The following is a 25463-nucleotide window of genomic DNA, read 5'->3' as shown; positions in this document are numbered from 1 at the left end:
TGTCTGTGTGTGTGTGTGTATGTATGTATACAGCTCAGAATTAATGCAACACTTCAGATCTTGATGGACAAATTATTCAAGATGAAAATTTTAACCCATGTACATTGTGTAATTTGTTCAAAACAACATGGTGTGACAGCTGTCAACTGAAATCACATTCATCAACCCATTTAGGGCTGGTTTCAAGATCACACGGGGGGGAAAAAAATGATAAATCATTTATATATCATATATATGATATCTCTATATATATCATATCTAGTGCAAAATCACAGAAAAAATGTGTGTGTGTGTATATATATATATATATATATATATATATATCTCTATATCTATATATATATCTATATATCTATATATATATATATATATATATATATATATATATATATACACACACACACACACACACACACACACACACACACACACACACACTAGTACAGTGCCCATAGGAAATATGTATTCCTATAGAAAAGTGAGAGGTGAAGTAACTTTTTCATGGATGGCCAAATGAGGCTGGGTTTGAAGGTGGGACGTCAGGGGTATTTAGATTTGTTGTGAAATCCGATATTCCAGGGTATAACTGGCCATTTTTGACTATTGTTGATTTTGCCATTACATTTCACCTTAAAAACTATTTACTTGGTGTCATCATTTTCAGCGCAACCTCACATGTGTGACTGTAGTTATTTTTTTTATTTTGACATACTATATTAACACAATGGACCTAAAATCATAAAGAAAAAACATAAAATCCAAGTAGAAAAAGTTAGATTTTTTTAATGTGAAAACTACAAACATGTTTAAGAAACCATTTTTTAATCACTTATAATGCAAATATAAATTGTTGTTTGCTAAATATCTGCATACATTTTAAAAATGTACAAAGTTGTATGTTACTATTTACATTTAAATGCAGGCAATGCTCAGGTCTGCCTGAGCTCCTTCCAACTGAATGAGAAGCTGCACTGCCTGCTCCACATTCAGCATCTCCTCATTGTTTTGACTCATTAAACGAAAAACCGACTCAACTACACACTAAACACACTACACCAAACACTACTTAACACACTAACTATACACTCCAAACACACTAAATGTCACAAATCTCTCAACTCTCAATATCGCTGTCTGTATTGCTGTCTCTACACTGACCGTCGTTGCTTGTCATTCATCCGCCTCCGACCCTCCCACAACTTCCCCCATTCCTGAACAACCGAACTTGCTGCTTGGACACTTTTGTGACAAAAGCCCATTTTTTCCATTTCTTGCTGCACCAGACACAAAGCAAACCTGACGGCAATGTTTGTGAAAAAGCTTGGCAGACATTATTTACCCTAAGTGCCAGAGATGGGGGACTTGAGTCACACATGACTTGACTCGAGTCAGACTCGAGTAGCAAATTTGAGGACTTTAGATTTACTTGACTAACACTGATGAAAGACTCGACTTGACTCTGACTTGGCATTCATAACTTGAGACTTGACTTAGACTTTACACAGATGACTTGAAAGTCTTGGCTTTTCTTTCTTTTTTTTGGTGCATATTTAGCCCTCAGCCACTGTATCACGCAGTGCATGCAAGCCTGGGTGAATTTGGCCAGGGGGGCAATGCCTGAGAGTAATATTCTCAGCTGTCAGAATGTGCAGTATGGTACAGTTCAGGGCTGATATTAATCTAATCTTATTCTTGTGGTCATGCGTTTGAAAAAAAATATATAAAATTGATCAACTATGCAATTACATCAATTATTGACTAACCACCCTCTTCTGTTTACTGCGTCTACAGATATGAAGAATACATTCATACAAACTTCTTGTGACTTGTTTGACCTTAGCCATGACTCGACTTGACTTGCTTGAATAATGGCAATGATTTGACTTGACTTGCTTGATTTTGATCACAGTAACTTGGGACTTGCTTGAGACTTGAAGGTTAAGACTTGAGCCTTGCTTATGACTTACTCTCACCTCTGCTAAGTCCGGTTTTGGATGTGCCAGTGCATCTGGTCCGTCAACTCGGGAGGTGGGCCATGTGGGGGTGGGCTCAGGCATAGACATAATATACGTAGACACCTCATAGCGTGCTAGAACTTAATCCTGCGTCGCCGCCATCTTGGTTGGGTCTCCTAACTGTAGGCTAGCACCAGAGTCAATCAAAATCAACGGAGAGCGAGCAACTATGACCGTATTTTGTGCAGTTTATGGTTGCAATAATCAGTGCAGTATTGTTACCAGATCGTGGGGGATTACCTTTCAGAGAGTTGGCAACTTGGCAACGAGAGTTGTTGCGTGACAGGGCAGCCCAGTGAAAAGTCATTTAGGCTACGCAATGCATGAAGCGAAAATAAGGAAGTTGCCTACAAGCCCATGACAAAGCCTATAAAAAGGTATTGGATAAAGAAATGAATTTATGAGGAGAATTAAGTGCATCTTGATCTTGATCCCATGAGAATCTGCCATGCCCATAATTTGTAAAGTAAAAATTCCACCGCAAATTACCGACCATATTTCACCAAACACAGATGTCATTTGATAATATTAGTACCGTGTGAATCAGCATCTCTGTGATTTGGGGTCGGTTTTCTTTCTTAAGTTTTTTTGTGTTTTCAACACTTTTTTTCCCGTTCAAGAATTATGGAGGCTGCGTTGGGATTTATAAATGAAAGTTTTGACAGTATTTTGGTTGCAAATTCAGGAGGCTCATCAGAAGAGCGAAATCTTGAAAGATGATTAGATGGATTACATGCATGGCAGCATGCGGTAAGGAACATTTTTCCATCTTTCAACAGACTCACCAGTTATTGTATTAAAAATATCCATATCTAACCATTGTGCTGCTCCAGCAAGCACTCCGGTGCGATCGACCCGGGGCATAATGTCAGTAAGCTCGAGTTAAAACACAGACGCTTATCCCGTGCAAATGCGCTGCATGAAACGCAGACATGGTGAGGTAATTTCTAAATCACTTGAGGTCCCCAGGTAATACTAGTCCCATGCGAAGAGCTGCATTTTCCCTCTAGCCAAATACTGGAGTGTTGCCAAACATCTTAACTCCTCCGTTATTGGATTGTTTCGGTTGGTTGGGGACGTTATTGCGTCCCTCACCAACTCAACAAATTCAGTCCCTTCGCGGTACATCCGACATCGTTTTAATAATTCCCTGTCATTTAGCATCTCCAACACATTCGACTGTGATTAGGTCTTGGCGAGTTAGCAGTCCTCTGGACTAATTGTAAGTTCTCCCAGACTAAGGCAATACTTTTAAGCCTAAAATGTTTTGTGAATAACACTTATTTTAAAAGATTTGGAGTCCTAAAGTTACAACTGACACACCCGTTATTTTTAGGAGTTGCTCCTAAACTCCCCAGTTAGGAGCTACTTTTAGCCTTAAGATTCTTTGTGAATACGGGCCCTGGAGCAGGGCTGGAAAAAGTACTTCCTGACAAGAGCGCTTTGTAAGACTGTGATATATATATATATATATGTGTATATATATATATGTGTATATATGTGTATATATGTATATATGTATATATACATATATATATGTATATATATATGTATATATATGTATATATATATATGTATGTATATATATGTATATATATATGTATATATATGTATATATATATATATATGTATATATGTATATATATATATATGTATATATATAAATATATATATATATATGTATATATATAAATATATATATATATATATATATATATATATATATATATATATATATGTATATATATGTGTACACATATATATTTTCTCTCTCTCTCTCTCTCCACACAGGACCTGACATTGGCCACACGAGCAACTGGGTGCAGAAAAATAAGTGAGAGTGTGATTAAAAGTACCATTATTAGTTTGTTATAAATATCTGCAGAAAAACGTGTAGATAAGTAATATCTATATATGTGTGTATTCAAACCCATTCTAAAACTTGTAAAAAGAAAAAGATAAGACATTGAAAAAGTGATTTTCTAAAATAAAAGAGCTTGCATAACTATTTATTTGTATTTTATTTTTTGAGGTAGTGAACAGACACAAATTGATAGTGAACACGCTGTTCACTTCCCTAACAAGCCTGGAGACACTCCTGAAGATGGAGTGAGTCTGGTTTCTCTTTAACTTGCTCCAATGCCGCTCCACATGGGCTTCCGTAGTTCATAGTGGGCTCTGCCTTTGCCCTTGCATTTATGTCCCATAGAGAGAAACAAGGAACAACATAGCATCAAACAAAGTTTGTTTCTAAGAAAGGCACAGTCTCATCAGTAGTTGGATTTTGTTACGCTGTACATAGAACAAACCACGATCTGCTGGGAAGTGTCTTTTAAAGGCCTTTGCAACTAAAGGCAGTGGTATGACCCATTTATTTCAGCGTCTCAAACAGAAGCGTGCAGCAGGACAGATGTTGTTCACTATGAGAATGACAAAACTGTGGCATCTGCTAAAAAGCAGCTATCAGTATCCTATAATCATTGTTTGCCGTGTGGCAAGAAAGGGGCCCGGTGGACAGCTTTTATGGATGCAGTTATTTTGCATATTGCTTAAGATATGGTGCACATATATATAGTGGAAAAGCCAGGGTTCATATACATGACTTTAGAATTTAGACTTTTATTTATCCCACATCAGGGAAATTTACTTGTCACAATAGCAGGTAGACAGACACACAGACATACAATAAGTACAGTACTTAGAATACTAAAAAATAAAAAGATTTGAATAAGAGAGAAAAGATCAAATATAGACAGGAAGGAACTTGCCAAAAATGTGTTGGAAAAAAATATATGAATAAATGTTAAAACTAAAGACAGAAAGCACACACCTCATGTCCTGTACATCCACCAACAGGTGATGTTTACTATGCAATGCAATGCATGCAAATTTTTTTTTTTTTTTTTTTTTTACATATCTTCAGGGATACAATATACTTTTTGTACAAAAAAGGCGCCTTTGACTTTCTGCACAATATGTGTTTACTGAAAGTTCTGTTCACACTTTATCAATTGCAATGTGGAAAATGTTTTTGTGATAGCATGCAGTCTGACATGTTAAATGTATGTTTACAAGTGCATTTTATCAAAAAGGGACATTTTTATTCAAGAGGCGGCACTTTTAATTATTTTTTCAAGTGAGTTTGAAGGTACACGGTTTACAATGGCAGGGCCATTTTGTTTTCAATAAAAGCATTAGAATGAAAGCAATACTTCTAAGATTTTATTTGTCATTTGTTGTTTGTTTTTGATAAGGAAAAAATAGGAAAAACTATCGAAAGGTTTTGCCACAGATTCATGGCTTTTCTCATGTATGATTTCTCATGAATCTCTTCAGACCTATGTGTGAGCTTTTAACCCCAAACTGAATAAAATAGCAATAACAAAAATAACAGTATGTTTTTCTTGGTTTAATTTTGTGCAATTTGCACAAAGTGCGACAAGAGGTGGTAACCATTATCAAATTAGTACTCTCTCAATACTTAAAGTGCAAACAGGGATTGATAGTGGTGCAGCCAGAAATTTTTCTGTGGGGTGGCCAGGATGGCCAGGTTATGTGATCATTTTGGGGTGGCAATGTCTCACTAGAAAATATAGGGGTATTTAGGGCACCTAAACCACACACCCCCACAATATTTGGAATGGAGGTAATGGTGGAAAAAATATAATAATATTCAGTGTATCTAACTTTTTTCTTATTCCTGCAAGTAAGGTGACAAAGATGCTTATACAAATGTAGCACAATATACAGACAACTGTACTGCGTACTGTGCTGAGAAGACTTGGGAGATGTTCAGCTCAGCTTGTGGTGATCACCAGTAGGCGATTTGAGGAATGCTGTCCCCCTTGTTAGCAAAATTACCAAAAAGCACCCCCCTTGTTAACCTGACATCTCTTTCCATCTGCTAGAAGCAGATAGCGTGTTACAAATCACAGGAGGCCTTGATCAGCTCCAGTGCACAGTGGAGTCAAGCCGGGCACGGCTGCTTTTGGTTCTGCACAGAACCGATTGCGCTGATAGGAAGTTAGAGACACAGGAACAGCATAGAGCATCCGATCCATTTTCAAAATATAACACCTTGTGCAGACTCTCAATGGCTATATACATTACATATTTTAATCCGCTAGGTAATTATCAAGCTAAATATCCAACATGCTAGTTAACGTCAAGGACTACGGTGGAAGACGACAGTAAAATATTTCCTCTCTCTAACACTGGATTTATTTATGCCAATGGTTTTACATGAAATTGGATTTTTTTGTGTATATACAATAACAAACTAGATGTTTCTGATACTCTTCAACTCACTGTAACAGTCAGTCATAGGTGACATTTTGTCATTTTGTATTCATGGCTGTTTTGGACTGACACACAGACCCACGTCGTTGTGTTGTGTATGTGTGTGAGTGGAGGAGCCTCCAAGGGCATGAGGCTCCAGGTTCGATAACAGCTTCATATTATTATTCTTTCACTAATACAGCCCTGAATTAGCAGTACTGAAGTCATCTCTCTATAAAAGCAAGGAATCTCTGTCTGTCTGTCTGTGTTTATATCTCTGCGGATCAGGATCAGACTGACCTGAGAGTTTCCACATGGCTGCTGCTTGGTTCAGTGGTGTGCAGCATCGCATTTGTTTGGACTACAATGATACAGTTAACAAAGTATCTCAGAAATTCTTTACAAATTCAGCTAGCATTGCAAACCATAGCCACCATAGTCACATGTGCACCAGAGCCAATCACTGCACACCATAGCCACATGCGCACCAGAGCCAATCACTGCAGAGCTCACTTCCATGACATACCTTAAGAAACAAGCGAATTTGTACCTGCAGCGGCGCAAGCTGGACCGGTATTTTGCCGGCGGTTCGGTCCCGTTCTGTGGATCTAAAATGATTGTTGTGGATTAATGAGACTAAACGACTCTGGACAGAGTCTGTTCCGGTCTGAGGAGATCCAGATATGCGCGGACAACAAAGTGGAATTGGAATCTGTGGATATTTGTGTGTAGCTAGCTGCTAGCCCAACCCCACGGCCCACCTCCCGAGTCGACGGACGCACCATCAGGTCCAAAACCGGACTTAGGGTAAATAATCTCCACCACGCTTTTTCGCGAACATTGCCGTCACATTTGTTTTGTGTCTGGTGCAGGAAGAAATGGTAAAAACGTGCTTTTGTCATGAAAGTGTCCGCAAGCAGCAAGTTTGGTTGCTGAGGAACTGGGGAAGTTGTGTGAGGGACGCCGGCGGTGATACAGACAGTGACAGAGATGGCGAGTTTTGAGAGTTGAGAGATTTGTGACATATAGCGTGTTTGGAGTGTATAGGTAGTGTGTTATGTAGTGTTTAGTGTGTAGTGTAGTCGTTTTTTTTGTGTTGTGAGTCACAACAAAGAGGAGACTACTGAATGTGGAACAGGCAGGAATGAGCTGAGGAGCCCTGAGCCTACATTTAAATGTAAATGGTTACATATAACTTTATAAATTTCAAAAACTTAGGCACAAATGTAGGAAACAACAATTTATATTTGCATTATAACTAATGCATTTGCTTCATTTAACATATTTGTGGTTTTCACAGTAAAAAAATTAACTTTTTCCTACTCTGATGTTATGTTACTTTGTGATTTACGTTCATAGTATTAATATAGTATGTCAAAATAGAAAACTAACTGTACAGTCACACATTTGAGGATGTGCTGAAAATAATGACACCAAACAAGGCAAGGTAAATAGTTTTTAAGGTGAAATATAATGGTATATTCAAAAGTAGTCAAAACAGCCAATTATATCCCTGATGTCGCACCTTCAAACACAACTTCATTTGGCCATCCATTAAAAAGCTACTTAACCTCCCACTTTTCAATAGGAATACATGCTTCCTACAGGCAATGCACTAGTTAAAGGTAATGCAAACAAAAGAGACTGACTGAAACATCAGTATGCGTTGGAAAGGCAGAAATATTTTTTCACATTCCACATATTTAGACTTTGGAAGGGCAAATTAGAATATGGCGGGCAGCCACAGTCTCGTCAATGTATGGGAAACACTGCTTTGAATCAATTCAGGCAAGCAGCGGCCCCCGACCACCCACTGTCCCTCGCTGGACGCGTCTTGGTCCCCGCCTCCAGCAGCTGGATGCGCCTCACCCGCCCCAGGATGGAGGGTGATAAGCCATGGAAGCTGTCGCCGTCGGAGCTACGGAGGCAGGTAGCCGATGTCTGATGCACCGCTCTTTCGGACACTGGAAACTCCCAGCGCACCCAGTCTCACCCTGGCTGCTGCACCGTGCGCCAGCGGGTAGCGCTCTCCTCTGGGGAGAGAGCGGGGTTCAGACAGGATGTGCGCGCATTTAAAATGTCTAATAGTGCCGTCGCAGTGCAGGAAAGGATCTGCACGCCAGCAGGTAGTGACAGCTGTGATACGCCGGTTGCATGGGTGGTTGGGATCAGGCCAGGGTGGCCAATAGGGTGGCCATGATTCAGCATGAGGTGGCCACGGCCACCCCCTGCCACCCCACCCCTCCGCCATTGGGGACTGACCAAATTTTTCTTCAAGTGTGATACAGAGCTGAGAGCTGGCTTCAGCTACACTGCCCTGCCTAAGATATGGCTGTGTTCTTTGTTTAGAAACTATAAGCATGCCTGTGTTTTCTGGCAGCATTGGAGATATTCAGGCACTATCTGCAGTATGTTGCAAATACATGCTCATTTGGAACCACTGTGCAAGTAAAATGCTTGCATGCCAGGATGTAGGTGTAGGTGTGCATGTCAGGTGTACTTCAGTTCTGTTGTATGGAGAAGTCGCCGATTTTCCACCATGGAAAATGGTGTTGTAAAAACTGCAATGTAATGCTGATGTCTGTCCTTATTGCCATGACTCGAGCACACTGTGGAAGTTGAGATGGAAAGGCATTTATCATTTTGTCTGACCTTACGGTGTTTTCTTCACAGGTATGGTTTATTTTAGTAGAACTGTGGTGGTTTTGTGTCTTTGCATAGTACTTGTGTTAGCTGTGATGTAGGGCTGCACAATATGGACAAAATATCATATGTAGATATACTGCCTGGCCAAAAAAATGTCACCCCCTGGATTTAACAAAGCAAATAGGTAAGCGGATAATTATTCCTTTGACAATTATCTTTCAGCTGGTAAGAAGTTATTTAACCTCAACTGATGCACTGAGTAGCTTCTTGTTCCTTAAACAACCATGTGGAAAGACACATCCTGTGGTCGTGGAAAATGTAGTCTGTTTGAGGTCAAATCTTTGGCATGCATCAAACAGAGGAAACATCTAAGGAGATTGCAGAAACTACTGAAATTGGGTTAAGATCTGTCCAACGCATTCTTAAAAACTGGAAGGATAGTGGGGAACCATCGTCTCCAAGGAAAAACTGTGGTCGGAAAAAATCCAGATTGATCGTGATTGGCAATCACTTAAACATTTGGTGAAATCAGATCATAGAAAAACAACAGGGCTATGTTTAATAGTGAAAGTAAGAGCATTTCCACATGCACAGTGTGAAGGGATTGGGACTGAACTGCTGTGTAGCCTTAAGAAAACCACTAATCACTGAGGCTAATCAGAAAAAAGGCTTCAATTTGCTAGGGAGCATAAAGATTGGACTCTGGAGCAATGGAAGAAGGTCATGTGGTCTGATCAGTCCTGGTTTACCCTGTTCCAGAGTGATGGGCGTATCAGGGTAAGAAGAGAGGCAGATGAAGTGACGCACCCATCATGCCTAGTGCCTACTGTACAAGCCTGTGGGGACAGTGCTATGATCTGGGGTTGCTGCACTTGGTCAGGTCTAGGTGCAACATTATGTGCCCAAAGAATGAGGTCAGCTGACTAACTGAATACTGAATACCAGGTTGGGGACATGGAATGTCACCTCACTGGGGGGGAAAGAGCCTGAGCTGGTGCGAGAGGTTGAGCGGTACCGACTAGAGATAGTCGGGCTCTCCTCTACGCACAGTCTGGGCTCTGGAACCGAACGCCTTGAGAGAGGCTGGACTCTCTTCTATTCTGGAGTTGCCCGCGGTGAGAGGCGGCGAGCTGGTGTGGGCTTGCTTATAGCTCCTCGGCTCAGCCGCTTTGTGTTGGGGTTTACCCCAGTGAACGAGAGGGTCGTTTCCCTGCGCCTTCGGGTCGGGGATAGGTATCTCACTGTTGTTTCGGCTTATGGGCCGAACAGCAGTGTAGAGTACCCGGCCTTCTTGGAGTCCCTGGGAGGGGTACTGGAGAGTGCTCCAACCGGGGACTCCGTCATTCTTCTGGGGGACTTCAACGCTCACGTGGGCAACGACAGTGTTACCTGGAGGGGTGTGATTGGGAGGAACGGCCTCCCCGATCTGAATCAGAGTGGTGTTCTGTTACTGGACTTCTGTGCTAGTCACAGTTTGTCCATAACGAACACCATGTTTAAGCATAAGGGTGTCCATATGTGCACATGGCACCAGGACACCCTAGGCCGGAGGTCAATGATCGACTTTGTGGTCGTGTCATCTGGCCTCCGGCCGTATGTCTTGGACACTCGGGTGAAGAGAGGGGCTGAGCTGTCAACTGATCACCACCTGGTGGTGAGTCGGATCCGTTGGCAGGGGAGGAAGCTGGACAGACCTGGCAGACCCAAACGTATTGTGAGGGTCTGCTGGGAACGTCTGGCAGAACCCTCTGTCAAAGAGGTCTTTAACTCCCACCTCCGGGAGAGCTCGGACCTGATCCCGAGGGAGGCTGGGGACATTGAGTCCGAATGGACCATGTTCTCCACTTCTATTGTTGACGCGGCTGTCCGGAGCTGTGGCCGTAGGGTCTCCGGTGCCTGTTGTGGCGGCAATCCCCGAACCCGGTGGTGGACGCCGGAAGTAAGGGATGCTGTCAAGCTGAAGAAGGAGTCCTACCGAGCCTGGTTGGCCCGGGGGACTCCTGAAGCAGCTGACGGGTACCGGCAGGCCAGGCGGGCGGCGGCGCGGGCAGTCGCGGAAGCAAAAACTCGGGTCTGGGAAAAGTTCGGAGAGGCCATGGAGGAGGACTATCGGTCAGCCTCGAAGAAATTCTGGCAAACCATCCGGCGCCTCAGGAGGGGGAAGCAGTTCTCCACCAACACTGTTTACGGTGGGGGTGGGGAGCTGTTGACCTCGACTGGGGATATTGTCGGGCGGTGGAAGGAATACTTCGAGGATCTCCTCAATCCCGCTGACATGTCTTCCATAGAGGAAGCAGAGGCTGGGGACTCGGAGGTTGACTCATTCATCACCCAAGCCGAAGTCACTGAGGTAGTTGGGAAGCTCCTCGGTGGCAGAGCAGCGGGGGTGGATGAGATCCGCCCTGAGTACCTCAAGTCTCTGGATGTTGTAGGGCTGTCTTGGTTGACACGTCTCTGCAGCATTGCATGGCAGTCAGGGACAGTGCCTCTGGACTGGCAGACCGGGGTGGTGGTCCCCCTATTTAAAAAGGGGGACCGGAGGGTGTGCTCCAACTATCGGGGGATCACACTCCTCAGCCTCCCTGGGAAAGTCTATTCCAGGGTACTGGAGAGGAGAATTCGGCCGATAGTCGAACCTCGGATCCAGGAGGAACAATGCGGTTTTCGTCCGGGCCGCGGAACACTGGACCAGCTCCATACCCTCCGCAGGGTGCTCGAGGGTTCATGGGAGTTTGCCCAACCAGTCCACATGTGTTTTGTGGACTTGGAGAAGGCATTCGACCGTGTCCCTCGTGGCATTCTGTGGGAGGTGCTCCGGGAGTACGGGGTCGGGGGCCCCCTGTTAAGGGCCGTACGGTCCCTGTACGAGCGGAGCAGGAGCTTGGTTCGCATTGCCGGCAGTAAGTCAGACCTGTTCCCGGTACATGTTGGACTCCGGCAGGGCTGCCCTTTGTCACCGGTTCTGTTCATTACTTTCATGGACAGAATTTCTAGGCGCAGCCACGGGCTGGAAGGGATCTGGTTTGGGAGCCACAGGATTTCGTCTCTGCTTTTCACGGATGATGTGGTCTTGTTGGCTCCTTCGAGCCGGGACCTCCAGCATGTCCTGGGGCAGTTTGCAGCCGAGTGTGAAGCGGCTGGGATGAGAATCAGCACCTCCAAATCTGAGGCCATGGTTCTCGACCGGAAAAAGGTGGCTTGTCCCCTCCGGGTTGGGGGAGAGTTACTGCCTCAGGTGGAGGAGTTTAAGTATCTTGGGGTCTTGTTCACGAGTGAGGGAAGGATGGAGTGTGAGATTGACAGGCGGATCGGTGCGGCGGCCGCAATAATGCGGTCGTTATACCGGTCTGTCGTGGTGAAGAGAGAGCTGAGTCGAAAGGCGAAGCTCTCGATTTACCGGTCAATCTACGTTCCTACCCTCACCTATGGTCATGAACTTTGGGTCATGACCGAAAGAATAAGATCCCGGATACAAGCGGCTGAAATGAGTTTCCTCCGCAGGGTGGCGGGGCGCTCCCTTAGAGATAGGGTGAGGAGCTCTGTCACCCGGGAGGAGTTCGGAGTAGAGCCACTGCTCCTCCACATCGAGAGGAGCCAGTTGAGGTGGCTCGGGCATCTGTTTCGGATGCCCCCGGGACGCCTTCCACGGGAGGTGTTCCTGGCATGTCCCACTGGGAGGAGACCCCGGGGAAGACCCAGGACACGCTGGAGCGACTATGTCGCCCAGCTGGCCTGGGAACGCCTTGGGATCCTCCCAGAAGAGCTGGAGGAAGTGTCCGGGGTGAGGGAAGTCTGGGTGTCCCTGCTCAGACAGCTGCCCCCGCGACCCGGTAACGGATAAAGGGTAGAAGATGGATGGATGGATGGATGAATACCAGGTTATTCAATCAATGGATTTTTTTCTTCCCTGATGATATTGGCAAATTCCAAGATGACAATGCCAGGATTCATCGGGCTCAAATTGTAAAAGATTGGTTCAGGGAGCAGCGAACCTTAACCAGACCTTAACCCCACTGAGAGTCTTTGGGATGTGCTGGAGAAGGCTTTGCACAGTGGTCAGACACTCCCATCATCAATACAAGATCTTGGTGAAAAATTAATGCTACACTGGACGGAATCAGATCTTGCCACATTGCAGAAGTGTATCGAAACAATGCCACAGCGAATGTATGCCGTAATTTAAGATAAAAACGGTCTGATGAAATATTTAAGTATGTGACCTTTTTTTTGGTAGTGACTTTTTTTTTTGCTAGGCAGTGTATGTAAACCAAACATCTTGGTAGCAATATAGTATCAATATACGATATGAATGGTTTGAAACTAAAGTGTAGCAATGAAAATTAAGCATTTCTTCAAAAAAATGGCACAATAATACCAAATGGAAATAGTAGTGCTTGACAAAATAATGTATTGATCGCAACAAACCAATCACTGTCTTAAACTGCAGTGAAATGATAAAAAAAATCTCAAAAATCATCAACATTTTACTGAAACCTCCACTTTGCAACAATGCTTAACATTATTTGAAAATGCAACAACAGTGAAAATTAAGTCTTTGGCTCCTTGAAATGAAAATAAAAAATGAATAAAAACATATATTGTAAAATATTCTGCTTTGACACAATGCCTCACAGATAACACTTACTGTAAACAGCACTTGCAGTAAACTCTTTACGGTAAACGCTTTTTAATTTTATGTAAACTTTCTTACACAACTTGGTATTGATGCAAAAACATATTCAGGGCATGTCAGGCTGTGGCGCTGTCAGAGGGCTTGCTCACCTGTTACCTGCATGTAATGTTGTAGTGTATAATATGTCGAAAACAAGCATTAAATGTCATGTAATGTCATGTGATGATGTTTGTCTTACTTCCTGTGTCCAGTGGGTGGCGCTATGGATACAGTATTGATGCATAGACATATTCAGGGCGACACCCTCTACATGTATGCTTTATGGCGAAGCATAGAAATAGACCGCACCGCCACGCCTACCAGATATGATGTAGGCAAAAGCTCTTGATAATTTTTGGGTTTTTTGCGCGTTTGGTCATGATACATATGTATGCTCAATTTGGCTTATGTATGTGAATATAGGAAGTCTGATAGACAATACAAGGCTGACTTTCTGTGTCCAGTGGGTGGTGCTATGGGCATAAAACCGTATTGTTGCATAGACATATTCAGGGCGACACCCTCTACATGTGTAATGCGTTTGGTGTAAATGGGAAATTGTATGTTGAAGTTACGTATAAGGACCTGATGCTTTATGGTGAAGCAATGAAATGGACCGCAGCACCACAGCCACCAGGTACAACCAAGGCGAAAGCTTTTGATAACTTTTCACCTTCAAGGTCTGAGGATGATACTGACTGAATGTGAAGTCTGTGTTGTTAAATCTGTATGAGAAGATCATTAAAGTACGAGGCATGGAATTGAGTCAAAATGAAGGCTAAAATCAAAATGGCCAACTTCTTGTTGGACTGAGGGTATGGGTCATACAGGATTTTTTGTGCGCTCTGGTCATGATACATAGGTATTCCCAATTTTGTGCATGTATGTTCATGTAGGAGGCGGGGCATTACAGCGAGGGGCTCTTAGAGTCCCCTAGCCATCATGTTTAATTATTAAACTTTTTGGCGGATGCAACATTTATACCAAGTTTGGTGAGTTTGGGGTATGTTTAGGCTTTCAAAACATGCTGAAAAAAAATGATAATTAAAGCTGCAAGCAGCAATGAACGGGCCCTCGCAGTCCAGGCACCTCAGGGCATGCTTCTGTAGGGGCTTGCTCATGCAACACTTTCCGTTGAGGAAGTCATTTCTTTATAATTTGGTGGCCTGCTCCTGCCAGTATTAAATAGTGTACACTAAAATCATAATAACTCCCTGCAATCTACATAAAGAACAAATAATGAGAGGACTACACTGTGTGACCCCACAGACTCTTAAACAGAGGTTTGTATCCATTAGCAAGGTAGCACTGAATGTACAGTCAAAAGTGAAGGCCGTCAAACTGTTCTTTCGTCATTTAGCAATAAAAGCACCATTTATTGACCGATTTGCACCGAATTTTGTGCAAACCCTCATTGGGCCATGGAACACAATTAGCAAAAGTTTTGTGGTAATCAGACTATATTTTCTCAAGATCTGCAAGACTGTATGTTTGACCACAATGTGCCGGAACATTTTTTGGACTATCACAATTCTTTTGATAATTTTTTGTCAGTAGGGTCCACAGATGCTACATGCAAATCGATCAAATAACCTAGGAGGAGTTTGGAAAGTATATTGTTCTTTGTTCGCGATTTTGCAAATGGGAATTTACAGCAAAAGTGGCCGTGGCCTACACATTTCAACTCAATTTAGGGAACACGTAGATATAAGGTTTAAAAATGTGCGACATATTATGTCTGAGTTATTGGCCCAAAACGTTTTTGGTGTGTGAGTTAAAGGGACCAGTCTATACCACCCATATGAATTTCATTTACATAATTGTTATGGTATGGTCACAGTGTCAAATATTAGTTAAATGTTAATCTGACCAACCGATGTTGAGATTTAAAATACTTCAATTTAAAGAGCGCCACCTTGCTATCGGCCAACATTTTACCCAAAGCCTTAGGGGCTCATGGGGAAGTAGTAACCTGAGTTTCATGTCATTGGGACGCACCAATGTGGAGATATGCAACATGGGTGAAATTGCCTGGGAGGAGTTAAAAAAACTAGGTTTGCAACTTTAGTGAAAAAAAAAGTGGTAGGCGAAAGTGGTCATGGCCTATATCGCCAGATTCAACTTAATTCAGGGAACGCATGGGACTGTGCGATAAACTACATGGGAGTTATAGGCCAAAACAGACCTTCCTTCAGTAGAACACCACCTAGTGGTGGACATTCATGACGACCATAGATCAAAAAAAAAAATTCCAAGCCTAATGTGTTTGCTAAATAAAATTGCTGACACCTCCAATTACAATTGACTGAAAACTCCTCTTTCTCCCTATCTCTCTCTCTCTCTGTCTCACTCACTCACTCTGTCACTGTCCCTCAGGTCTAACAAACACGCCCATATGATGTGCATAGATTCCATCTAACATTAATTATCCTAAACACAACCGCACGTGGAATTTGATATCACTTGATTTCAGTTTGTCGCCATTTATTGTTTCCACCTGGCACCCAAAGTGTTGCCACATAAAGGATTTACAATCTTTTATTCTAATTTCAAGTTCAATGTCAGACTCTGACATTGAGAAAAATCATCACGTTTTAATATCGTGTGATCCCTTGGCACCCCTAAAAATAATGGGTGTATTCTTGACTCGTATGATCATGCCCTTCACTGCTAAATAAAACCATGACAATGAGAGACAGAATATTATTATTCTGCTTTCTTTTGCTCAATCCATGAGCCTTACAGGCAAAATAACCATTTGATATGTTGGTAGATTTCATCACAGTAAGATGTGCTTTGAAACCTGAGATGTGGTATTTCTGCTGTCCTGATGACAATATTTTACACTCTGGAGCAGACACTTTTTTTTATTGGTATTTTGCTTCCTATGTGCTCCAACTGAGGAAGTGTATTAACATAATTTTATATGGCTTTTTCTTTCTCATTGCAGCAGGCCAATGAGGCTCTGCATCACCAGCATCAAGTAACTGGGAACAGTCTCTTACCTTTGCTCAGTTCTGGAACAGAGCCACCTGATCAGAAACCAGTGCTCCCCATTCCCGTGGACCAGAAACCCCCTGTCAGTGCTGCAGAACTTCTTAAAGACAATGTAGCAAGTGGGACTGGGGGGGTTGGTGATAGAGGGCCTCCAGCTGCTGTTGTCAAAAAGGAACCCAAATCAAAGACACCCTTCATCTGTGGTTACTGCAACAAAGCTTTCCGGGACAGCTATCACCTGCGGCGGCATGAGTCCTGCCACACTGGCATTAAGATGGTTTCAAGGCCTAAGAAGACACAAACAGCCCCGACTATGGTGCCACTTATATCCACTGTGCCACGTGAGAATAATGGAAACCCTTCATACGTCACTACTGTAGCTGGAATTTTGACTACAGCCACCACATCAACATCTACAGGTACCACTATCATGACCCCAATGCAACACCAGCATCAGCAGAGCATCCCTAAGAAGCCCCCCAAACCAGTCAAAAAAAATCATGGCTGCGACATGTGTGGTAAGGCCTTCAGAGATGTGTATCATCTCAACCGCCACAAGCTGTCGCACTCTGATGAGAAGCCATTTGAGTGTCCCATCTGCCAGCAAAGATTCAAGAGGAAGGATCGCATGACATACCATGTCCGCTCCCATGATGGTGGAGTTCATAAGCCTTACATCTGCTCTGTCTGTGGGAAGGGGTTCTCCAGGTATGTGTACATTCTTTTGAACTTGAATGGTTATGGAATCATGATTGTTGCACTTTGGGGCAGTGTAATTGTTAAGTTTTAAAAAAGCTCATCAAATCCCAAACTTTTTTTATGTGTGAAAAAAACTAAAACTTGATAATTGGTGTATTTCTTGTTATATATCATATGAAAAAATATTGTTTGATCTTTTGATCTGATTTTTTTTCCTGTTTTTTTTTTCACACCCTGATCCTGTTGTTTCAATTAGGGGTCACAGCTATGTTGTTTTTTTCAGAGCAATATAAATTACCAGTAATCAAGGACGAATTACATTTTTAATGATTATGTAATTAAAATAGAACTTTAACATCTACCCATGTGATGCCCAGATATTTCATGGTGAGGTAACATTTTTTGTGTTTTGATGGTGGGGAAAACTAATAAGTATGGAGACTAAATAAATGCAAACGCCACAAAGAAAGGTTCTTCCCCACTCAGAAATCAAACACGAGTGCTCATAACTAGTGTCATAACTAGCATTGCGATCCAATAATTTCTTACTGTTGTTTTGGTGCAGAAACAAAGTTGTGACAAAAAATGGCTCTAGGAGTCACTGTTGTGTTTACACTACCACTGAAAAGTTTGAGGTCAATCAAAGAAAAAGAACTTTTTCACATTTTACCTAAAAACTCAAACTCAAATGAGTTGCCAAATGAATAGAAAATATAGTCAAGACATTGACAAGGATGCCTTTTACTTGTCCTTTAATTCACTTCTGTCAAAGAACGCTTCATTTGCAGCACTTACAGCCTTGCCGACCTTTGACATTCTGACTGTCAAATTGTTGATGGAATTTCACATTTCACTCCCTGCTTCCTGAAGCACATCCCGAGGTTTCAATTGGTTTGAGGCGCACATTTTACATGCCACATGGTCAAACAGCTCAGTAGGATTGAGATCTGGTGACTGCACTGGCCATTACTTTACAGACCAACTACTAACTGACTGCATCTTCCTTAAGTAGTTTTTGCATAGTTTGGTGCTGTGTCTGGAGCTGTTTTTATCCTGTCGTAGGATGTAGTTAGGCAACAGATTATGGCATGGGGTTGCAAATTGGAGTGATAGCGTTTCTTTAACCCTGTACAAATATCGATCTTAACCAGCATTAAAGCACCCCAGACCATCCCATTTCCTCGACCACACTTGAAAGATGTCGTCAGGCACCTCACCAGCATCTTTTCATTTGTTCTACAAACTGTCTTCTCTGTGATTCAAAAATGTAGATGTGTTATTCATCTTTCCAATATCAATGTCCTTTTGCCCATCTTAATCTTCTTCTTTTGTTTGCTAGTCTAAGATATGGCTTCTTTTTGCAGCTCTGCCTAGAGGGCAGGCATCCTGGATTGCATCCCTACTTTTGACTTCAAGAGAGGTGTTGTGCTAGTAACTATTAATGAAGCTGCCAGTTGAGGCAGTCTAACGTGTTAGGGGGTCTGTTTCTTAAAGACTCTGATATTCAGGCTCAGTTGTGCACCATAGCCTCCAACTTCTCTTTCTGTTCTCGTCAGAGCATAGGGGGTAGTACACACAGTTGTATGAGATGTTTAGTTTTTTGGGATTTTCCCACATGGAATAGCCTTCTTTTCTCAGAAGAAAGTACAGACAGCTTCAGAAGAACTTGTTTTCCTGGCCATTTTGAGATAAAAATCAAACCCAGAAATGTTAATGCTCCTGATACTAAACAGGCCTAAAGGACCAAAGGCACTGATATCACCTGACGTGTTTTTTAGTACACCTACTGTTTTAAATGGTCCCAAATGTGCATTAAAGGCATCATGGAGCATGATGTTGCCTTGGTGCTCGGATTCTGAGCTTGTTTCAATTTTGTGGTATCATATGAGGACCCAGCGATCCAGCTGCTTTTCGGCAGCCATAGTACCTGCTTGGAGAGAGCTAAAAGGAAAATAAAGTCTTGTAAAATCAATCAAAGCATTACTTTTGCCAGATGGCAGTAGGATGAATAGACTGTGGCTTTGGTGGGTGTTGCCTTTTTTGTATCTTTTGGGCTCTGTGTAGACATCTCATTTCAGAGATGTCACTGATGCTCTGTAGTTACCAGTGATGCTCCTTGTGGTTTTAATTGTTGGACCTTTCTTTCCTGAGCTGTGCATAAATCATGCCAGTTTGTAATGTTTCCAGTCAGAATGCTTTAACTGGCTCCTTGTCATCATACTTAACAATAGAGTTTTCCTGATGTCTAGGAGTGCAGTCATTAGGAGTGTGTACAGGAGGAGGCTGAGCACACAGAGCTGGAGGTGCGCTTGTGTTGAACACCAAAGTGTAGGAGGTGTCACTTCCAATCAATACTGTTTGGGGTCTGCTTGTGATAAAGTCTATTTTGCAGAGTGTTGTGCTCAAGCCCGGTGTTAAGTTTTCCTATCGGCTTCATTGGTGAGATTGTGTTGAATGCTGAGCTGAAGTCAACACAGCATTCTGATGATGCTGTCCTTATTCTCCAGGTTCTCCAGGTTCTTGCCTATGTGAACTCTTAAAGCCCCCTCAGTAAGTCTTTCTTCCTGTCTTAAAGCCAATGTTTTCCTCAAACACAGAATGGAGGTGTGGGTAATCGTCATACATAGTTATTACCATCACAACCAGACTGCCTCAGAAAAATTGTGGATGTTCTCTGAGTGAATTCTGAAATTGGCCAGAAGTCAAAACTTGCAGAGATAGCCATCTCTGCCTCCCTCTTTGTCAGATATATCCAAAATTGGGATGCAACAGTATAAAAAACATTCTCATCCTACTGTGATCAGCTGTTTCGCCAACACAATTTTAGACAAGGATCTTCTAGTTCCCTTTAAAGGACAAACGGTGCCACACCATTGAATTTGGAGACTAGGTCTGCAGCAGAGAGCTCCACCAACAAATGACCTGAAACCCTACTAGTTTAAACCGCATGTCCTGCTTACCACAATCACAACAATAAAGTTTTAAGGTCGTCCCACTAGGGTTTTCACATTCCACTAGCCATAGAATGTTAGATGCATGCCTATAACCCTAAAAACTGGAAAAATCCATACCACTGACAGTCCACAAGTATAGCTGAAAGGCATCCCAAGTTGCCGGTGCTTGATTTTGAATCCTGAATCAGTTTTGTTTTTCCATTTATTTTTTTAAACAAAAAAAAAAAAATCTGTATGATAGTAAGGCGTTTTGAATCCTGACAATTATTAGTGTCCTTAACACCTGTCTCAAGTCCAGTTACAAATTATATCTGGTCCACGCTATTCAGATTTTTAGAAATTGTAATTGAATATGAATGAGGGGTTATGGGTGCACACACACACACACACACACACACACACACACACACACACACACACACACACACACACACGGTATGGATTGATAAAGAGATACATATTGACCTGGTAATGAACTCTAAGGCCCCGTCCACATGGGCGAAGATCTTTTTTTTCTCCGTCTTCCTCGTCATCATTTTAAGAATATTTCCGTCCACACGGATCCACTGAAAATGACCAAAAACACTGTAGTTCATATTCCAGGCCTATAGGTGGCGCTTGACATTCACCAAAAATGAGGAAGAAGACACGGAGCATGCGCATTAAGCTTGCGCGCTGTAAACAGACAGTAGAAGGAGAAACCGAACACAACACGAAGGAGATGAAAATGGTTAGTGCAGGGAAACCAGAATCTTTCGTGTTGACCGGTAATGAGGTCGAACTACTGCTGCGACTGACACTCAACTACAAGGCATGTAGTTGCAAGAAAGACTCAGTATCTTCTGCAGCACGAACACTAACATGTAGTCCGCCATTGTTGTTGTTGTTATGAGTTGTTGCGGGGTTCAGAGGTCAGAGGCAAGAGGTCGAGGGGTGGGGCAATGGCGTCATCGTTTCGGAAAGTATGCAGATTCGCCGTCCACATGAAAACGGGAGGGCTGCATTTTCGGATTTCTCCACCCTGAGACCTGGTTTCAAAAAAGTGTGTTTTCAGGCGCTACATTTTCAGGATCCATGTGGACGGTCGGCCAAAACAATGCAATACATGAGTGTTTTCGCAAAAGAGCATTTTCGTGTGGATGAAAACGTTTTTGGTGAATAGGCCTACCCCCACCTATAGGCCTGGAATATGAACTACAGCGTTTTTGATCATTTTCAGTCGATCTGTGTGGACGCAAATCTCCTTGAAATGATGACGAGGAAGACTGAGGGAAAAAAAGATTGTTTTCGCCCCTGCAGACGGGGCCTAGGGGCCATCTTCTTCTTCTTGTTGTTGTGTTTGGTTATTCCATCTACTGTCTGTTTACAGCGCACAAGCTCAATGCGCGTGCTCCGTGTCCTCTTCTTCGTTTATGGTGAATGTCAAGCACCACCTATAGGCCTGGAATATGAACTACAGCGTTTTCGGTCATTTTCAGTGGATCCGTGTGGACGCAAATATTTTTAAAACTATGACGAGGGAGATGGAGAAAAAAAATTTGTTTTCACCCTTGTGGACGGGGCTTAAATGCTGCGAGGGTGCTCCGATTGATCGTAATCGGCCGATATACGTTAAAAAGTTTGATCAGTGGTCTCTATAAAGCCCAATCAGAATGGTCAAAAATGGCGCAGAAATAGCGCAAAATATTTGCAATGTCCTGCCAGCCAGCCGATTGCGACAGAGGGGATAGATGGACCATTACCCCGGAGCAGTTCTCATAACGTTATGGCTCGCGGTAAGAACAAGTGAGTGACTGAGCTCAAGGCTTAGTTACAACGGAGCTAAACACACTTGACTGCTTTTGTTCAGAGCAACATGAATGCATGTGACATCACAACATGTGTACACTAAATAAATGTGGACATAAAAACAGTACATATTTGCCAGATGTTATTTTGGAAAAAATTCTGTGACCCATTCACTTTTTCTTTGTTCTTTCTACAGTTTACAGTAAATCGATGTAAAATGAATAGAATTATTTATTTCCTCAACATTTTAATGGTTATTTTATTATGCCACTATGGACTAACTACATATGATGATAAAGTTATCAAAAGTCCTGACTGGAGCACCTTTAAAATGGGTCGATTGCAAAATATAATGGGTTTATAATTACACCCAGTGACTTCCATTCTTACTTAGTTTGTCAACTGATTTTCCGAACATCCAGGAGATAATCAAACCTCCCTGCCTTAGGTGCACAGGTTTTATCAGTTGCCTAGTGGAATCTCTTTGTCAAGTCACTCAAAGACTCTTACAATTACCATGCCTTATGATGGTCATGTAATTCCATTTAACAAACAGCACAAGGTTTTACAATAGCCACCAGGAAACAAACTTTATACTTAGGTAGATTTGGGAGCTTGCCTGCATAATTTTTATTGGCAGACAGTAAGCATGTTTATTAGAAACAAAAGTGCTATATGAGCAGCAATATGGGGCGAAAACGGGGAAAAATGCAATAATGAAGTCAAGGACCTCTGAAGGCTTACCAGAGGTCAGACAAAATTTGCCTCCGTCTGAAATAAAATCTTGGTAGGTAGATTATATGCTGAAACTTGAATGCTTCAGGCATAAAATGCAAAAAATTATTTGCCAATCTGCAGGAGGCTTATTCACGTGTTGTGAAAAATAAAGAATTCACTTAAAACACGTACACTGCCCCTACAATCTGTATTCTGTGTGGAGATAGATTAGATTAAGTGATTAATGTATCATATCACTCAAACAAATCTGGTGGTCATGATGGTGACCTTTCACCATCATGTCTGAAATGTGTACCTTCATTGAAACTACTGCCATATTACCCAGTTCTTAGTATGTTGTGTGATGTTAAATGATGCCACTGCAAAGCTAAAGAATTCAAATTTGCTTCATCTCTCCTTGCAGACCTGATCACCTAAGCTGTCATGTCAAGCATGTCCATTCTTCAGAGAGGCCTTTCAAGTGCCAAGTTACGGTAAGAATTATGACTGAGTGCAAAGATGAAACCAATAGGCAGAAAAGAATGAGTCAAGTTCAGAGTTTCATTCAAGCGTTTTCTTATTTGTGCTTTTGTTTTGTTTCAGAAGGCTTTTAAAAATGTTTGAACACAAAGATCTTGTCTTTATGTTGTGAGAATCCCAGAATGTGAGAATGTGGTTTGTCAGAAAAATAAATAAATAACTGGTTTTCTGTCCCAGGCCTGTACCTCCGCCTTTGCTACCAAAGACCGTCTGCGCTCCCACATGATTAGGCATGAAGGCAAAGTAACCTGCACCATATGTGGCAAAATGCTAAGTGCTGCCTACATCACAAGTCACCTCAAGACGCACGGCCAAGCCAGTTTCAGCAATGCATGTCACAATAAAGGTAGGCCACATGTCCCATTTTTCTTTTCATTTGATTTATGGTGAAACCGAAATAGACAGCCACTGCCTCAATGGCTGCTTCTCACGTCAGATGTTCCTGCAGTTAGTACCCTAAATGAACTTTCTATAATCAACCCCTTTTAAGTTGGGATGTGGAATTGTGAAAGTCTGAGACTGACATAGTGTCTGGCTAAGGTGTATATAAACTTCCTACTTCAACAAATAATCACTCAAAAGAAACATAAAGCGAAAAAAAGACATACATATCACAATTGAACAAATGTAACCTGTAGAATGAAATCACAGAAATCTGTGCTTAAAATAGAATAGAATAGAATTACTTTAATGATCCCAGATTGGGAAATTATTTTGTCACAGTAGCAGTGGGTCTGCAAAAAATGTATACAGTGCAAATATACTATAAACAATTAACAATAATAATATATACAACAGTAGAGAGATCAGAGTTCTCTCTGTCAGGCAGAGGTGAGAGTTATTATATGAAGTGATGGCTTGTGCAGGGGCGCTGCCAGGGATTTTGGGCCCCATGAAAAGAAATCTAATTGGGCCCTTGTATAAGATGGCAAAAAAATGTGATGCCGTTTAATTAATAATAATATTTTTTACTATCATAACCATATTTGTGAAAAGACCAACATGTCAGTTACTTGGTTACTGCTCACTGTCTCCCTTGTAGTCCTGCATGCAGGTCTAATTTATCTGCACAGCTGAAGACTCACAGGTGGTGGCTTTGGATTTGGGATGAAAAAAATACATATATGAGGCTATATGGTCGTTGCGATTTAATCCTCTGATTTCCTGAAAATCTAAACATTTCTCTGATTGTACTGAGAGTCGTATTGAGTCACACAGTCTGCATGCAGCAGGAATGTTCTCCTCTGTTCCCACTGCAAAGCAGGAAGGTGAGAGTCCCAAACTACTGACCAAACACTCTATCGTAGTGATAGCTGAATTTGAACTATATTATACTCACACAGATGCTCTTTTTATTTTAGAACTGTTTTTAATACACGAAAATCATTCTGAAATAAATAGGGATTATAGGCTATTTTCCTTTTATAACACTCTTTTAACCCTGAGAATCATAGAAATACTGGTATTAAAATGAGTCCTCTGATCTCAAACATGTCATGCTCGCTTACTCGGAAATGAGCTCCAAATTTGACCTGGTTTTCGACCTCAATGAGAAATGATTACTCATAATAATAACTTTCAGTCAGCACTTAATGAGGGATGAGATGAGGGTGTGGAACCTGCTGCTGCTCACACTGAGAAACTAGATTCATGGCTGTCTGACTGCCTTCAATCTTTACAACTGCTGCTGTTAGCTATGAACTGTGCTCCCCTTTCTTTTGAAAGAAATGTGTGAGGAGTTGTCTTACCTCTCCTTGCTTTCTGTCCCTTTCTGCCTTTTAATTTTGTTTAAGACTCCCTGATTTTGCTTTCTTGGGGAAAGACATGTTGATGAGCAGCAGCCACTCAGCTCATTAAGCTGTTTGGAGACGCATCTTCTGCTCCTGCAGCTGCAGGGGTGGACTGAACCATTGTGTATTGTGAAGGGGGAAAGGGGCTTCAGACAGCCCCCACTGTTTTTTCCATACAGAGTAAAGTCTCTCATCTGATTTATTCTGCCAATTTTAAGTTAGTTATGACAGTAATTACTTAGAAATAAAAAAAGAGTAAAGTAAAAACAACATTTTTATTTCAGGCCTTTCCCCATTGGGGCCCTGGTAATCATGCCTAATCATGTGTGCCTAATCAGGTGACACGACCCAGTGTTGTACTGAAAGT

At 42.1% G+C, this 25463-nt stretch overlaps 1 protein-coding gene across 2 annotated transcripts in view; it reads left to right on the top strand.

Annotated features, from left to right (window-relative positions):
• The window catches only part of LOC119031465 (vascular endothelial zinc finger 1-like), a 62439-nt gene that overhangs the window by 20592 nt on the left and 16384 nt on the right, over positions 1-25463 (top strand). For both annotated transcript variants that reach the window (XM_037119966.1, XM_037119974.1), the window contains exons 2-4: positions 16562-17316; positions 23191-23260; positions 23484-23652. In XM_037119966.1, coding sequence (XP_036975861.1) covers positions 16562-17316; positions 23191-23260; positions 23484-23652 — 994 coding nt within the window. The remainder of the gene's footprint in view (positions 1-16561; positions 17317-23190; positions 23261-23483; positions 23653-25463) is intronic.

This window comes from Acanthopagrus latus, chromosome 2 (assembly GCF_904848185.1).
Source record: "Acanthopagrus latus isolate v.2019 chromosome 2, fAcaLat1.1, whole genome shotgun sequence".
In the NCBI taxonomy this organism is placed as follows: Eukaryota; Metazoa; Chordata; class Actinopteri; order Spariformes; family Sparidae; genus Acanthopagrus; species Acanthopagrus latus.
The sequence above is the reverse complement of the archived record's forward strand: the minus strand, read 5'-3'. Positions and strand labels throughout refer to the sequence as shown.